Below are 16,574 nucleotides of genomic sequence, written 5' to 3'. Positions count from 1 at the left end.
TTAAGGGTACTCTCAAAATCAGTGAAGATTTTGGTAAAAGGTACTTGGGAAGAAATTCTTCGATTCTATCAAGATACAGGATCAACTGTAGTTGATCAGCTAGTTTGAAGCAGAGAACAGCAAGTGAGGAGGAAACAGAATTTGTTAAAAGAACCCATCAACTGACTAGACAAATAAACAAGCAAATATTACAACAAAATCAAGATCCTGGGTAGTGGAGATTTGGGAAGACGGAGAGGGGCCCACCCAGAGTTGTTACAATATATTATCTAAAATGTCTAGTTTCAAAAAAAAAGTATGAGACATGCAAAGAGACAGGAAAGCATGACCCATACACTGGGAAGAAAATTAAAAAAGCAGACAACAAAACTACTTGTGAGAGTGACCAAATGTTGGATTTAACAGGAAAAACTCAAAGTAGCCTTTATAAGTATGTTCAAAGAATTAAGGAAACCATAGGGCTTCCCTAGTGGCTGAGATGGTAAAGAATCTGCCTGCAGGGAGGGAGACGCAGGTTCCTGGGTCAGGAAGATCCCCTGGAGAAAGGAATTGCAACCCGCTCCAGTATTCTTGCCTGGACAATTCCATGGACAGAGGAGCCTGGTGAAATATAGTCCATGGGGTCACAAAGAGTCAGATACGAGTGAGCGACACACACACACACAAACACACACACACACACGTGTAAAGAAATAAAGGAAGGTATGATAGCAATGTCACATCAAATGAAGAGAAATTATATAATAGAACCAGATGAAAATTCTGGTGTTGAAAAAGTACAATAACTGAAATGAAAATTTTAATAGACGGAAAAAGAAACTGACAGAAATGAGGGGAGAAATAGACAATTCAACAATCACAGTTGGAGACTCCAACACTCCATTTTCAATAATGAATAGGGCAACTAGGCAGCAGATCAACAAGGCAACAGAAAACAAAGAACACTATAAAGCAACCAGACCTGACGGACACCTGTAGAACACTCCACCTAACAGCTCTACCACTGCAGGAGACACTTCTACAGTATTCTGCAAGCATTTGGAATTGCCCTCGATGTACAGTTTTACAGTCCTTTGAATGTTTGCTACAATAGAGAATGTGCATCTGATTTTTTTAATAACTAAAATTTATTAGAACCAAATCTGAAGAAAAACTAGTAATAACACTTTTTAAACCAAATCTAAATGAATAATTCTCTATTCTGCTACTCTGCTTTATTTTCTTCATAGAACTATCCATAGTCTGATAATTATATTGTTTATTACCCTTCTGTCTACGGTGTAAGAGCATAAATTTACACTGTCCATTGCTGTATCACCAGCACCTAAAACAGTACCTTTTACAAAGTCAGTAAATATTTCAGCAACTGAACTCTCAGAATGACTACTTAGAAGGGCAACATTCCCTTTTTAAAAATGTACAACTAATCGTAATTTTATAGTCACATCTTTAATAGTTTAGAAGTTCTTAAGTTCAGCTGGTGAGGAACACAGGAACTATACACTCCTAATCAAAACGAGGCGATATAAAAAAGAAGTGACAACCATCAGCGGCATATAACATTTAATACAAAGGGACAGGAATTCAAGCACTCTGCTTAGTGAAGTAAATCTGAAAGAAACTTATCCATGCTGACAAAAAACTTCTGACTCTCAAAAATAAACCATTCACGCTACTCAAGACAGGGAAGAGGTCCATCCATACTGTGTAAAAATACTGCTTTCTATCAAAATCAAAGCACAATGTTATAACCAGAATATAGTTTATTTAAACCTATCCCATGGACAGAGGAGCCTGCTAGGCTGCAGTCCATGGGGTCTCGAAGAGTTGGACACAACTTTTCACTTTCATGCACTGGAGAAGGAAATGGCAACCCACTCCAGTGTTCTTGCCTGGAGAATCCCAAGGACGGGGAAGCCTGGTGGGCTGCCGTCTATGGGGTCGCACAGAGTCGGACACGACTGAAGCGACTTAGCAGCAGTAGCAGCAGCAAATGGTTCCTTCCATTCAGTGATTAAGGGAAACAAATCAGCTAGAACAAAACCCACTGACAAAAGGCTCATCAGTCTCACACCTACCGGATCAACAGGAGGCAGAACGTCTTTCTTCTCCAGGCTGTCCACTTCATCTTCGTCTGTGCTGTACTCTTCCATTGTTTCACCGCTAACAAAGTGGATGACTCTCCTTGGGACTTTCTTCTTTTTTCCTATGACTCCCAGTTCTACATTTTCAAAGCCTCTTTCATTACTCATCTAATGTCAATAATAAATCAGGAAAAGGAGAGTTTCAAGTGAGATTAATTTTCTTCCATATAACCAAAAAAAAAACTATTTGGGGTTGCTTTATTTAGGGAATAAAGAAATACAAGCCAGTCTATAAACAGTTTTTTTAAAAAATAAGACAGGTCACACACACAAAAGAATATCGACAGCAAAAATGAAGGGTTTAACGAACTGAATAACAAAGCAAACCTCTGCACACTCACCACCAAGGTTAAAAAATAAAACTTAACCAATTAAACTTTTTAAGTCAAAAGCTTAGAAATCAAGCAGCACACTTTAGGTCACAGCATTCCAATGCTGTATAATATGTGAAGATATGCTGGACATCAATAATTTTAAAGAATTATGAAGGAATTAATGTGTAATATCAAAGGAAAATCATACAGATACATATACATGTTAGATATGTAGTATAAAAAAACAATTTGTATTAGGTAACCACGGTAAGTCTTTAGATTTGAGTTAAGCTATGTGTGAGCAAACCAAAACCAGTTCAGCTTAATTCTGAACCTCTCCTTTTCTCAAAACAGAAGTCCCAAATGCAAATGCCTTTTAGGTCCAAGCAGGTACCACAAATGAGTAAATACTGCTATCGATGAAGAGTAGAGCTTTAAACAAAAGCATGCCCCAACTAAAGACATTAAAATTGAAAAACTTTAAAGCACCATGCAGGTCAAATAAAACTCATTTGTAAACCAAATCTGGAAAGCAGGCCATCAGTGTTCTATATGAGAACTTCCAGACTTCTCAGGCACTAATACATACAGGGCAACAGTTTTCCTGATAGTAAAAATATTTTTACAAATTTTAAAACTATAATAGTCTAAGGAATTCTAATTATATCCAAACTTCATTCCTAAAGAAACACTAAGTTTACCGCATACATACAGCCAATGTTCCAAAACTTAGAGCAAACGCATTTTGTGGGAGAGGATGAAGAGCTTTTCCTTGTCATCTTGTCGCAAGTTTAAATTCCTAAGAAAGCCTCTCTTGTATCTTCTTAATAAGAAGATTTCAAAAAAGCACAGCACAAGTAATTGTGAAAAAAAAATCTGACAACACTGGTTACCCCTCGGGTTAGGTACAAAGATGGGGAAGGAGGTACAGGTAAAGGAGAGGTCAAGTGGGCTTTTTATGCTTTGTGTATTTTGTTGTTGTTTTATTTTCATGATGAGAATGTTCCTGTATTACTGGTTCAAATTTAAACCTAAACCTAAAATGACTAGCATGCTTAGACTTCATGTTGGTGGGACTGTCCAGGACGGAGTCCAGAGTTCAAAAATTTCATCCTCTATAAGGATTCTCTGTGACCCCAGGGACTGCAGCTTGCCAGGCTTTTCTGTCCATGGGATTTCCCAGGCAAGAATACTAGAGTGGGTTGCCATTTCCTTCTCCAAGGGAGCTTCCCAACCCAGGGATCAAACTCACATTTCCTGCATTGGCAGGTGGATTCCATCTACTAATGCAAGAGATGTAGGAGACACAAGTTTGATCCCTGGATCAAGAAGATTCCCTGGAGGAGGAAATGGCAACCCACTTCAGGACAGGTCACAGTCCACGGGGTTGCAAAGAGTCATATGTGACTGAGCACGATGATACGGTTGGAGATATGCCAACACATAATTTAAACCCATGATTGTTGTTCAAACCTAGAAAAGTTTTTTGAATTGCACCTGCAAAGATATGGAGTTGCACTGATAAAATAATGGACTTGCCCAGAATTGCCCAGTTATGCAAGTATAAGTAACTTTATTCTTATGAATTATTTCCTGTTAACCCTCTAAAGTCCTTCTTAGAAAACAGATATGGTTCTTCTCTTTCCTTCACTTTCCAAAGGTAAGTTTAGTCATAGGCCAGGATTTGAATCCAGGTATATCCAACCCAAAGAACCCATGCATTGTTCCATGACACACGCGAACATCACTGACAGCAACTATAGCTGATGTAGAGCAAACTGAGATAAAAATCTTGACAACATGGCCTATCTATAAAATAACCTGAAAAAACAAAACCACAATTCTCCCTAGCTGTCCTGAGGTTTCAAATATATCCTAGTCCTTAATAAAGGAAAACCACCCCTTTATAGTGTCCATAAATAAGATGGACAACAAACAGCCCACCCACACCATCATTCTTCTGTCACCAATCCCTAAGCATGGTGAGCCGTTCCTACCCAATCTCATTTTTCCCCCTTCACATCAAATTTGGTTTATGCTTGTCCTGACACCAATGTCTCCTTTTGGACCAAGACTTTATAGGCAAGGAAAAGTCAGAGGAGCTGGGTTAGATCTCCAGTCATCATATGAACTGGGTGGATCTGATGCTAAAGCACCAATCCCAATCAATGAACAGAGTTGAGACCTTCTGTAGTCCATCATGATGCCTTATTCCACCCCCACCCCACCCCCATCAGAGCTGAAGAAGATTTTCATTCTCCCTCTAGCAATCTCTCATTGGTTTAAGTTTTCTTTTCTAAGACACAGGCAAAGGAGAAAGGGTGTCTCTCACTGGTTTAACTATTTTGTCTTCTTTAGACAGCTTTAATGAATAAAAACATTCTGGCTGGGTCATAACAACTGGTATAAACTTACCTACTAACTCCATTAACTGACTCTTGGCTATATTTTTTTCAAGAAGATAAAAAAAAAAACTACAAAGAGGAAGGCTGAAACATGATTCACATTTTTTCATTCTAATGCCAAAGTTAGTTAAGTACAAACAGAACTTTGAGTAATACTCTATACATGACATGCAATTTCAAAAGGCATTTTATTTATTCTAATCATCACATTCCATATAAAGATCTTTACTAAAGAGATTTTCATTTAAGTTTTCTTTGAAATTTTTAATATTCATTTTTGATACAGTAAAACCCAAGCTTTAGGTATAGCAGCTTAAACAGGAATGAGTAAACTTTTCCCACAAAGGAGAGAGAGTAACTATTTTAGGCTCTGAGGGCCATGTAATCTCCGTGACAATTACTGAACTCTGCAAAAGCAGCCATGGACAATACATAATGAATAGGCTATGTTCCAATAAAACTTTATACAAGTTAGTGGCTGGTGGGATCTGGCCCACAGGCTATAGTTGGTCAATAGCTCTTCATCTCTCTTAAGGAGTCAATAGCTCCTTAAGTTCCTCATCTTAAGGAACCAGATTATCAAGTAGAAAAAAAAATCTGTGAAAGAACCTATGCCATGTGATTCCAACCTCTGCTTGGCAAGAAGTAGGGGGGCAGTTAGTTAAGGAAGATACTGATAGGTAAAACCAACCAGAAAATAATTCGATTCAAAATTTCCAACAATTACGAAAGCTATTCTCTGAATTTGCAAAGGTTTCATTTTTACAGATAAACAATAAATCTGCTGGTAAGAAAACTGTCACTGCCAACTACAGAAACTCCATTTCAACAAATGCCAATGATCTGACAAAACAATTTTCTAACACCAGGAAATTATGAACTGCAATGTCAATTAACACTTTATTATCTTTCATGGTTAACGGTACTGTTTAAATCTGCTTATCTTATTTCTTTGGCCTGTTTTCAACGGCAATTGTCTTTTTATATACTCCCATAGTGCCCAGAACTTCTTAAAAACATGTATTACGCTTGGAATTTATTCTGCATCATCTTCGCTAGAGAGGTGATCAGCAACATGGAAGCAGGCACAGTGTGTATCCCTCACTGCTGTATCCTTTAGCCTACAGCTCCTGGCACATCGTGCTTGGTGCAGGCGTGCTAATAAAACAAATGAACAAGCAGTACTGAAATTTTAACTCCTTTAATAATACTGAAGCTGAGATTCTGCTTAAAAGTCTAGTTGGAGCAGATGCTGAACGGCCTGGTTTGAAGCCTAATTCTAAACACACACCCAGGTTCCTGTCTCTTACTTCCTTCCCGACATGACCCTTGGGATTTCTCAGTTCTGATAAACAGAGGATGGCAGGCTCTCCTTCCACCCAAGTCTCCACCTCAGTGGCCTCTCCCCTCTTACTGTGGTCAACTGGGCATAGATCTGGGATTCCCGGAAACATCTCTGCTACAGGAATGTGCATGAGAAAGCACAAAGGGAAAGTTAGAAAACTGTGTGTATATATGAACCCACTTGTGTATAACAGGATTATATATGCACAGGCAATCCCAGAAAGAATACACCAGAAACCTAACAGTTACTTTTGGGGAAAGTGAATGTGAGAAACGAGTGATGGGGGGATCCCTATGATTTTTTCCTCTTTGCTCTATGGGACTTCTCTACGTTTGAATATTTATTTTATTATTTTTTAACCAAGACTGCAAAAATAACATAACAGTACTAAGTTGCAACAAAGAGCCTCTCTTCCAACATTCATCTGGTAAATCAGTACAGATATGTATACTTTGCTACTAGAGAGATTCAAAGCTGAAATCATGACCGATACAATTCCAGTAACAGAAGGAAGAATCAAATGGAAAACACATCAAACACTGTGGACTAAAAGGGTCAGCTCAAGTATACCTCCTGTCAACAAGAGGTCTGGACTCAACTGAACATGGCAAGTGGCTTTGTAACCATTTAGCGTTACCCTTGAATTCCTTCTTGCAGGTTACCTTCCTCCTTCCTAAGCAGGAGAAAAAACAACTCCATATATAGTCTAGCCTCTGGACAACTTTTTTTTTTTTTAATGCAAACTACTTAAAATATTAGAACAAACATTTGGGCACCATTCTCCAGGAATCTGGAGTTTGGGGGAAATGTCTTACATTCAAGTAGTTATTCTTAAAAATGAAGCCACTCAAAAGCTCTCCTCTCACTGAGGACGGGAAGATTTTACACAGAAGCAACTAGGGTTTTTAACATCAAAACTGCATACTCCTGGGCTGGTTTCTCCCCTGAAGTGGGAAATGGCAACCCGCCCCAGTATTCTTGCCTGGAAAATTCCATGGAGAGAGGAGCCTGCCGGGCTAGAGTCCATGGGGTCCCAAAGAGCTAAGCACGACTCCGCACACGATTGAGCACACGAGCTGGTTTCAGGTAAAGCCATTCCTTCATTAGCCAAAGATCCTACTACTACTATTTTAGACACGAAATCCAAAACAAACAAACCTCCAAACCTTACCTAATGCTCTAAACTTATGCTATTCAATACATAAGTTAACCACGTGTGGCTAAGACTCTTGAAATGTGGCTAGTTCAAGAGGAGATGTGTTGAACTACACGAAGGATTTCAGACTAGCACAGAGAGACAATGAAATATCTCAGCGGTAACTGTCATCTAAATTGCAAGTTGTTGTTTTTTTTTAACAAACTAGGCTAAATAGAATATCAAAATTAATTTCACTGGTTTCTTTTTAGTTTTTAAATGAAAATACAACTTACAATGCAGATAGCATTATGTCTATTGGACAGCGCAGCTCTGGGCCTTAGTTATCTCGTTGGAGAAATGCGGATAAACGTACACCTTGTGCACAAGTAATAAGGATTAAATGCCGGGGAAAAGCCTGTAAACGCGTATTACCTAGCTGCTATCTGCTAACTAAAGGGCAGATGCCAAGTAAGGCGCTCCCAAAAGGAGAGACTGAGAAGTGACTGTAGCCATCGCCACCTGGCTTCCTGCTACTCCAAGGACAGCCTTTCGGGTACACGCCTTCCTTCTAGCTATCACAGACTCGAAGCCGCAACCTCACCCCGCGACACTCGAGGCCTCCCTGGAGTCTGCGGCGCTGTCAGCGGAGGCGTTGCCCAGCTGCGCCGCGACTAAAGGGGCGTTCGCCCCTTCCCTCCAGCCGACGCTGAGAGGCAGGGACACCGTGAAGAAGAGCTCCATACGGAACCTCCAGCGGACGGCCTGCTCGAAGGAAGGCCGGACAGGCCGAAAGGGCAGGCGGCGGACTAGGCAGACAGGAGGCGGGGCTTTCTGGCCTCACTCAGCCTCGGGGCTGTCGCAATCGTCTGCGGCCCCACCTACCTGCTGTGCCGATTCCCTGAACGCCGAGGCGGCCGCAGCTCCGGAGGCATTCACGGCTTCTCCCTCCTCACGGCTCGCTGGCTCCCCCTCCATCGTTGTCGCCGCCACAGGACTGCTGGCGCTGGCGAGATACAAGGTTATGGTCGATAAGCCCAATTCCATCCTCCGCCTCCCCGCCCAGCTGCGGACCGAGCCAGAGGTCAGGAAGTGGGACTCACCGGCAGGGCCCGCCTAGCGCCGCGCCCCGCCACGCCTCGGCGGGAGGGGCGGGGCAGGGAGGCCTTGGGTGGGGCTTGTGTGGGGCGGGGCTACTGGCGCCCCGCCCATCCAGCTCGGCACCCGGGGCTTTGCCAGAAACGGCCTAGACTGCACAACTGCGGGGCGGGGCGTTATGCTGCAGCGTTTCCGGTCCGGCCCAGGTCCGGAGCTCGCCGCCTGGCACCACCAGTGACGTCATGTCTCGTACCTGTACCGGGAACCTGACTTCGGGATCTTCACGCAGCCGCTCACCAACTGCATCCCGGGCAGTCATTCCCAGACCTTGGTTTCAGTACTTCTGAAATATGAGCAGCTTCGTAGTGTGCTTCAAAGACTTATGATGAGATGTAACTGCTGAAAATATATTTTTTAATGAAAGGTTCATACTACGTATTCCATTTCTTTTATGGATGGCGATCTAGCCAAGATACCTTGAAATAAGAGCCTCGAAGGCGAATTTTGTTTCCACCTATATGAAATACTTTATATGTAACTAAAAAAGTGAGACCTGAAGAAGAGCAAAGGGCAGTAACAAGCTTCTATTTTACAATAACAAATGTGAGGAATAATTTATTATCTGTTTAGGTGTGTATGTGTGTGTGTAAGAGGGAACATTTCAGACTTTTACAGTTTTTCCCAGTGTTCAACCAAATTAAAAAGTTATGATTGCAATCATTATTGCATTACTGTAGTTGGAGCATTTCCAGGTAAGTGGTCTTTTATTGTAGTTTTTTAGTATGAGAATTTTCATGCAATTTTTACCAATTGTAGAGGTCAAAAATAAAATACACTATTTTGGTCATGAAGAGGAGTTTCATTTGATACTTTGAATTTGATTTTCAAGCCAGTCAAATTTCATAAATACTCCCCAAAGTTATGGCCTACAATATCTTCTGTGTCTGCAGGCCCAACACGGCTACAATCTTAGTTATTCCTTTCTCTCCTATGCAAAATTCTTTTTCTGCTTAATATTCTTGTATACTTTCTATCCTGAATATAACTATGATGACCTAAAAACCAAATTGAAAACCTTAAAAACAGAAGTTGATTATTTGACAACCATCTTTATTTTTTAAATTAGATGGAAATTCATCCTCTATTGTTGCTAAGGTACACAAGTGCTGTCTAGTGGCAATAGGAAGGAGTTGAGACAATCCAAAACAGCGAAAACAAACTGCAATAAGTTGAAAAGAAAAATAAAGAACCAATTGTTAAAGGCTCCATGGATTGGCTGTCAAAAACAAGCCAGTTGTTCTACGTTACATGTATTCAAAAATCCCTTTCCTGTTAACTGGCAAGAAGGGTAATCAACAGCTTATATCGTTAAAAAAAATTAGCGGAATGTTTTTAATTGCATGATTTTATTTTGCAAATTGGCAATTAAACATCAAATCATAATTTTCACTGCCACAAAACTTATTTTCATGGTTTACAAGTACATTTCTTAGTTTACTGAAAATTCAAAATGCAAGTCACATTCCAAGAGGAACTAGAATAGTTACTTTTTAACACAAATATGCAACTGAAGAGCAGTCTTTTGCAAAAGAACAACTTATAGCAAGAGAAAAGCACATCGATTCTAATGGTTTTATTTGGGGCATTGACATTTTTGTCCTTATCTCCAGACTGTCACAGGTCAACTAAAAGTAGACAACAAAACAACATGCCAAATCTTTCTTTCACTTTGTAATATAAGTTGTATTGTATACCTGTGACAAAAAGATAAATTTGGGTATTACTATAATTTACTTGAAAATGTAACTGTTACTTAAATTTAGTTATCTAATGATGCATGTAGAGCTAAAAAGGTAAATGTAGTTATGCCTATTTCTATGAAAGGCTGGGAAAACAAAAACTCAATAACCAGGAGTGTCCATCAGATAAAAAACAAGACATTTCATGGTTTTGGCATAGGTACATATATATTTTAGTAAAGAATATTTATTTCAAGGTATAGTTTCATAATCAATCATGCACAAGAAAAAATGTTTAAAAGGTGTTAAAGATGCACTTTTTTGATTTGAAGCAATGGCCACTCCTGATTTGGTGAATTTAGTGAATAATCTCTCTAAAACAATCCTACACAAATGCAAGACCACTAAAATCATGAATTTGCAGCTGCAGCATCTGACCACTGCCACTCAGCAGCCACCTCAACAGAAAGACCAAAATTCTCTCCAGGGTTCCTTTCAAGGCTAGGTCCCTGCCACTATCATAATCAGCCTGGCCACTGGAAGAATTACCCAAAGTTCAAAAGAAGGCCTTATTCACAGCCCAAAGCTACCCTCTTGGACCCTTTTCATGAACATTCTGGGAAATTTGAAATGCACCTCCCTTTTGTAAACAAACACTCATGAAGTCCTGAGAAAAGTTTGGGGTCTTTCCATTGGGAGAGCTGGACCTTCTTTTATAGTAGCTGAGGCTATTACCACTCTTGTGGACATAGAGACATACCACTCTTGTGTCTTGAACCCCACCAGCCTTCAGGCCCTCTTCCTTAGAGTGCCAGAATGGTCCAAATGGTGTGAGTTCCAAACACGGTTGTGAAGGTAAGTCAGTTAACCCCCTTGCCTTCTGAGATAGGTTCTTTTCAGGGAAGTCATTAGTTACTTCTGTCCCTGTACATTTTGGGGGGCCAAGACCTCCTGGGAAAATTACACACTTACATTTCCTTTTCCCTAAAAGGAGAAATACACTTTTATTTTGACTCCTCAGGGTCTACCTCCAACTCTTGTCCTGATATTGAGATTCCCCATCACAAGGATTTGTTAGATTCTGTTCCTTCTACATTATGGTCTACCTCTTCAAACAACATTGAACACATTCATTCAGTTCAGTTCAGTCACTCAGTTGTGTCCAACTCTCTGCCACCTCATGGACTGCAGTACACCAGGCTTTCCTGTCCATCATGAACTCCCGGAGCTTACTCAAACTTATGTCCATCGAGTTGGCGATGCTATCGAACCATCTCATCCTTTGTCGTGACCTTCTGCTCCCACCTTCAATCATTCTCAGCATCAGGGTCTTTTCAGATGAGTCAGTTCTTCACATCAGGTGGCCAAAGTATTGGAGTTTCAGCTTCAACATCAGTCCTTCCAATGAATATTCAGTACTGATTTCCTTTAGGATTGACTGGTTGGATCTCCTTGCAGTTCAAGGGACTCTCAAGAGTCTTCTCCAACACCACATTTCAAAAGCATCAATTCTTCGGCACTCAGCTTTCTTTATAGTCCACCTCTCACATCTGTACATGACTACTGGAAAAACTAAAGCTTTGACTAGACAGACCTTTGTTGGCAAAGTAATGTCTCTGCTTTTTAATATGCTATCTAGGATGGTCATAAGAAAAGGCAATGGCACCCCACTCCAGCACTCTTGCCTAGAGAATCCCATGGACAGAGGAGCCTGGTGGGCTGCAGCCCATGGAGTCGCTAAGAGTCAGACACGACTGAGAGAATTCACTTTCATTTTTCACTTTCATGCATTGGAGAAGGAAATGGCAACCCACTCTAGTGTTCTTGCCTGGAGAATCCCAGGGATGGGGGAGCCTAATGAGCTGCCGTCTATGGGGTTGCACAGAGTTGGACACAACTGAAGCAACTTAGCAGCAGCAGCAGCAGGATGGTCATAACTTTTCTTCCAAGGAGCAAACATCTTTTAATTTCATGGCTGCAGTCACCATCTGTGATTTTGGAGCCCAAAAAAATAAAGTCTGTCACTGTTTCCATTGTTTCCCCATCTATTTCCCATGAAGTGATGGGACCAGATGCCATGATCTTGGTTTTCTGAATGTTGAGTTTTAAGCCAACTTTTTCACTCTCCCCTTTCACTTTCATCAAGAGGCTCTTAGTTCTTCTTCATTTTCTGCCATTAGGGTGGTGTCATCTGCATATCTGAGGTTATTGATTGGACTTCCCTGGTGGCTCAGATGGTAAAAGTGTCTGCCTACACAATTCAGGAGACCAGGGTTTGATCCCTGGGTTGGGAAGATCCCCTGGAGAAGGAAATGGCAACCCACTCCAGTACTCTTGCCTAGAAAATCCCATGGACGGAGGAGTCCATGGGGTCACCAAGAGTCGGACACGACTAAGTTTATTGATTAGGTGCTATCAATTAAGATCCAGGTAGATTCTAATAAACCTTTGCCTCACCTCAGACAATACTCTCTCAGGCCTGAGGCCCTAGAAAGAATTCATCTGACTGTCAAGGCACACTTCCAGAAGAGACTCATCATCCCATGCTTTGGTCCCTGTAGCCCACCAGTCCTTCCCACAGGCAAGTCTCATTCCTGAGGTTGGTATTTCGTTCAGGATCTCTAAGCCATAAACAGTATAGTTATACCACATCACCCCATAGCCCCCAACCTCACAGCAACCTCGATTTAATCCCTCTGAGCACACTGCTGCTGCTGCTAAGTCGATTCAGTCGCGTCTGACTCTGTGCGACCCCATAGACGGCAGCCCACCAGGCTTCCCCATCCCTGGGATTCTCCAGGCAAGAACACTGGAGTGGGTTCCCATTTCCTTCTCCAATGCATGAAAGGGAAAAGTGAAAGTGAAGTTGCTCAGTCGTGTCCGACTCTAGTGACCCCATGGACTGCAGCCTACCAGGCTCCTCCATCCATGGGATTTTCCAGGCAAAAGTACTGGAGTGGGGTGCCATTGCCTTCTCCGTCTGAGCACACAGTTCTTTACAGTTAAAGATTTATGTAGTGCTTTCTTCAGCCTGCCTGTCCATCCAGATAGCCAGTACTTGTTTGTCTTTACTTGGGAAGGACATCAAAATACTTGGATCATTATGCCTCAGGGCTACACAGAAAACCCTACTTACTTTTCACAGATACTGAGAGGAGACTTGGCCAGTGTGAATTTTGCCCACAGCTCTACTTTTCTTCCATATGTTGATGACTTTGTTATGTTCTCCTTCTAAGGAAGCATGCCTCAAGGAGAGCCTATTCCTTCTAACTCAGCTAGCACACAAAGGCAGAAGTCTCAAGGAGAAAGTTGCAGTTTGTTCAAACCCAGGTAAGATACTTGAGTCACGCGTCAAGGGCACATCTGTTTCCCACTTCTTCCCACCAAGTGCCATTTGAGTTGCTTCTTTGGACTAACAGGCTATTGCAGAGTTGGGTTCCTAATTTCTGCTTGTATGCACAAAACCTTTTTCCCTGCTAAAAGGCAGAGGCCCAATCCTCTTGATTGGAATAATGAGGCTGAATCAGCTTTTCAAACTTTAAATGTTCAGTTGGCCACAGCCCCTGCTGTAGGGGACCCTAACTATTTTCTTCCCTTTCTTCTATTTGTTCATGAAGTTATTAATAACAGGAAACACGCTTGGAGAGCTCATTCAGTCCCATGGGGGGAAACAGAGACTATTGGCTTTTAGGGCCAACAGTTGAAGCCTGTAGGTCAAGATCTTTCACCTTGCCTCCAAGCAATAGCAGCTACCACTGCCCTTCTGCAGGTTCTAGAATAGACAGTTTTGAGGTCTCCCTTATGGATTTTTGTCCCTTAACTGGTTGAGGCACTCCACACACTCTTATCTGCTCACTGACTGACATTCTATGACATCTTGCTTTTCTCTCCAAATGTCTTTTTGTGTTATGGTAATGCCCTAAATCCTGCTACCCTCTTAACATCAGCAACAGATAAGACCTCACATGGTTGCATAACCACAGTTGGTATTTTGCCTAGTCTGCATCCAGATTGCAAGAAACGCCTTTAGACAAGCTTGACATCTTCTGCTGTATCTATGAAGTAGTGCTGGACAACTGAAATCTGGATACGCTGTCAGTATTCCCGTCACTATAATAGAATCCAATGCTCTGCCCCTACTTTCTTCAGCCCAACAAGTTGAACCATACACACTAACTTGCACCTGCACACTGTAGCCTCTGGCAAAGGTGCTAACATTTACACTGATAGCAGTTGTGTTTTTGAAGGATCTCATGACTTTGAAATGCTTTGGAAACAGAGAGGGGGAAGTGAAATTGAAATTGAAAATGGCCCCTTTGTTAAGGCTTTGCTGGATGCCATCTTGCTGCAGGACAGTTGGCAATGGTAAGTTGCCAGGCCTTCCAAAGACAGCACTGAAGGAAAGAGAAACTGACTGGCTGACAGAGTTGCTAAGGCCGCAGCATTACAAGACTCAGGCTTCATAAAGAAACTTCTGTTGGTCACTGTTCACACCAAGTTAACTGTGTACTACTTGGAAGGACACCCAAGATTTAAAGGATATTATCAGAAACGGGAAAGCGCATGCTACAGTTAGGAAAGAATAGTGATGGGCTTCTGAAGGGTGCACGTTTGACCAACATCCTTGGCTTTGGTATGGGCCAGACAACCATCCGGCTCTTTCTGCAGTTGCTCAAGAAACCATTTTAAAGTTAATACAGGCAATAACTCGTTAAAGAATTGATAAAATGATAGCCTGAGGGAAACAATACTTTTAGAGACCTCCCATAGTAGCAGCTCAAATATGTCAACAGTATCAGATCTGTCTGAGGTACAACCCACCAAAACCTATTCATATTCTCAAGGCCACTTTCCTTTACCTGCTGGTTCCTCTACTATCCAGCAACTGAATTTTAGCCAGCTGCCTCCCTCTCAAGGATCCAAACATGTTCTTGTGATGGTTTGTATGTATTGTCATTGAATGGAAGCCTTCCCTTGCAGACAGGCAGCCAGCCTTGCAGTGGCCAAAACATTATTGGAAGAAATTATTCTCACGTGGGGACTTCTCTTGGAATTACATGATAAAAGTACCATTGCACTAGACAAATTCCAAATGTTGCTTGTGAAGTCTAGCCTACAACATTTCTGCTGTACCCATCAGCCTCAATCCTCTGGTCAAATGGAAAGAACTCATGTGTGTGCGTGTGTGCTTGGTTGCTCTGTCATGTCCAACTCTTTGTGACCCCGTGGACTGTAGCCTGCCAGGCCCCTGTCCATGGAATTTTCCAGGCAAAAATACTGGAGTGGGTTGCCATTTCCTCCCCCAGGGGATCTTCCTGACCCAGGGATCAAACTCCCATGTCTTGTGTCTTTTGCCTAGGCAGGCGGAGTCGTTACCACTGTGTGCCACCAGGAAGCCAAAAGAACTAACAGCATAATAAAAACATGGAATATTACTCAGCCATAAAAAGGAGCACATTTGAGTCACTTCTAATGAGGTGGATAAACATAGAGCCTATTATACGGAGTAAAGTAAGTCAGAAAGAGAAAAATACCACATAAAAGCATATATTTGGAATCTAGAAAGATGGTCCTGATGAACCTATGTGCAGAGTAGCAATGGAGATGCAGCCATAGAGAAAAAGACTTATGGATACAGTTAGGGAAGGAAAGGGAGGGATAAACTGAAATAGTAACATTGAAACATATACATTACCATATGTAAAATGGATAACCAAAGGAAATTTGCTACATGACACAGGGAGGTCAAACCCAGTGTTCTCTGACAATCTAGAGAGGTGGGGTGGGAGGTGGGAGGCAGGTTCAAGAGGGAGGGGACATATGTATACCTTTGATTCATGCTGATACATGGCAAAAACTAACACAATATTGTAAAGCAATTATCCAATTAAAATGTAAAAAACCACAATTGGCAAAACTCTCAGTGTCTTTCAGTCTCCTTGGCCCAATTTACTACTCATGGTTTTATTAAACTTAAGATCTACACCCTTTGGAAGACACAAATTGTCACCATTTGACATAATTACTTGATGACTCACAATTCTTGACTCACAGTTATACAAGCCCCTTCTAGTCAAGGGATATCTTTTACATTATTGCCAAAATCTCATTAAGACTCTAAAGAAAAATGAGCACCTGGTTGAGAAACCTTTACATAGGAAAGCACTCCCGGGAGATGAAGAACTCGCATACCACAGTTTACAACCAGGGGACTATGTTTATTGGAAAAGACAACTTTTATAAGGACTCTTTGCAGCCCAGGTGGAAGGGACTCCATCAGGTACTCTTTACTGGCACAAAGTTGTGCCAGTAAACCTAAAGGCACTGACTCTTAGATTCATGTTTCTCATTTGAAAAAGGCTTCCCTACCTGAATGGGCTTCTGAAATAGTTGG

The 16,574-nt window shown here is 41.6% G+C and overlaps 1 protein-coding gene and 1 long non-coding RNA gene across 4 annotated transcripts in view; both read right to left on the bottom strand.

Annotated features, from left to right (window-relative positions):
* The window catches only part of LOC109575474 (protein FAM177A1), a 66,467-nt gene that overhangs the window by 6,343 nt on the left and 43,550 nt on the right, over nt 1-16,574 (bottom strand). The window contains exons 1-3 of one of the 3 annotated variants that reach the window (XM_019983549.2): nt 8,447-8,577; nt 8,229-8,349; nt 2,079-2,252 (exon numbers count right to left, since the gene is read on the bottom strand). The exons of 1 other annotated variant lie outside the window; for it this stretch is intronic. In XM_019983549.2, the coding sequence (XP_019839108.1) occupies nt 2,079-2,252; nt 8,229-8,321 (267 nt within the window). In that variant the 5' untranslated portion in view covers nt 8,322-8,349; nt 8,447-8,577. One more of the 3 variants, XM_019983548.2, reaches the window with a different exon arrangement.
* LOC139178229 (uncharacterized) lies at nt 3,412-8,212 on the bottom strand. The gene is made up of 2 exons (XR_011562662.1): nt 7,948-8,212; nt 3,412-7,284 (listed from the first exon to the last, which is right to left on the bottom strand). It is a non-coding gene; the product is annotated as an uncharacterized lncRNA (long non-coding RNA).

Source organism: Bos indicus, chromosome 21 (assembly GCF_029378745.1).
Source record: "Bos indicus isolate NIAB-ARS_2022 breed Sahiwal x Tharparkar chromosome 21, NIAB-ARS_B.indTharparkar_mat_pri_1.0, whole genome shotgun sequence".
NCBI lineage: Eukaryota > Metazoa > Chordata > Mammalia > Artiodactyla > Bovidae > Bos > Bos indicus.
The sequence above is the reverse complement of the archived record's forward strand: the minus strand, read 5'-3'. Positions and strand labels throughout refer to the sequence as shown.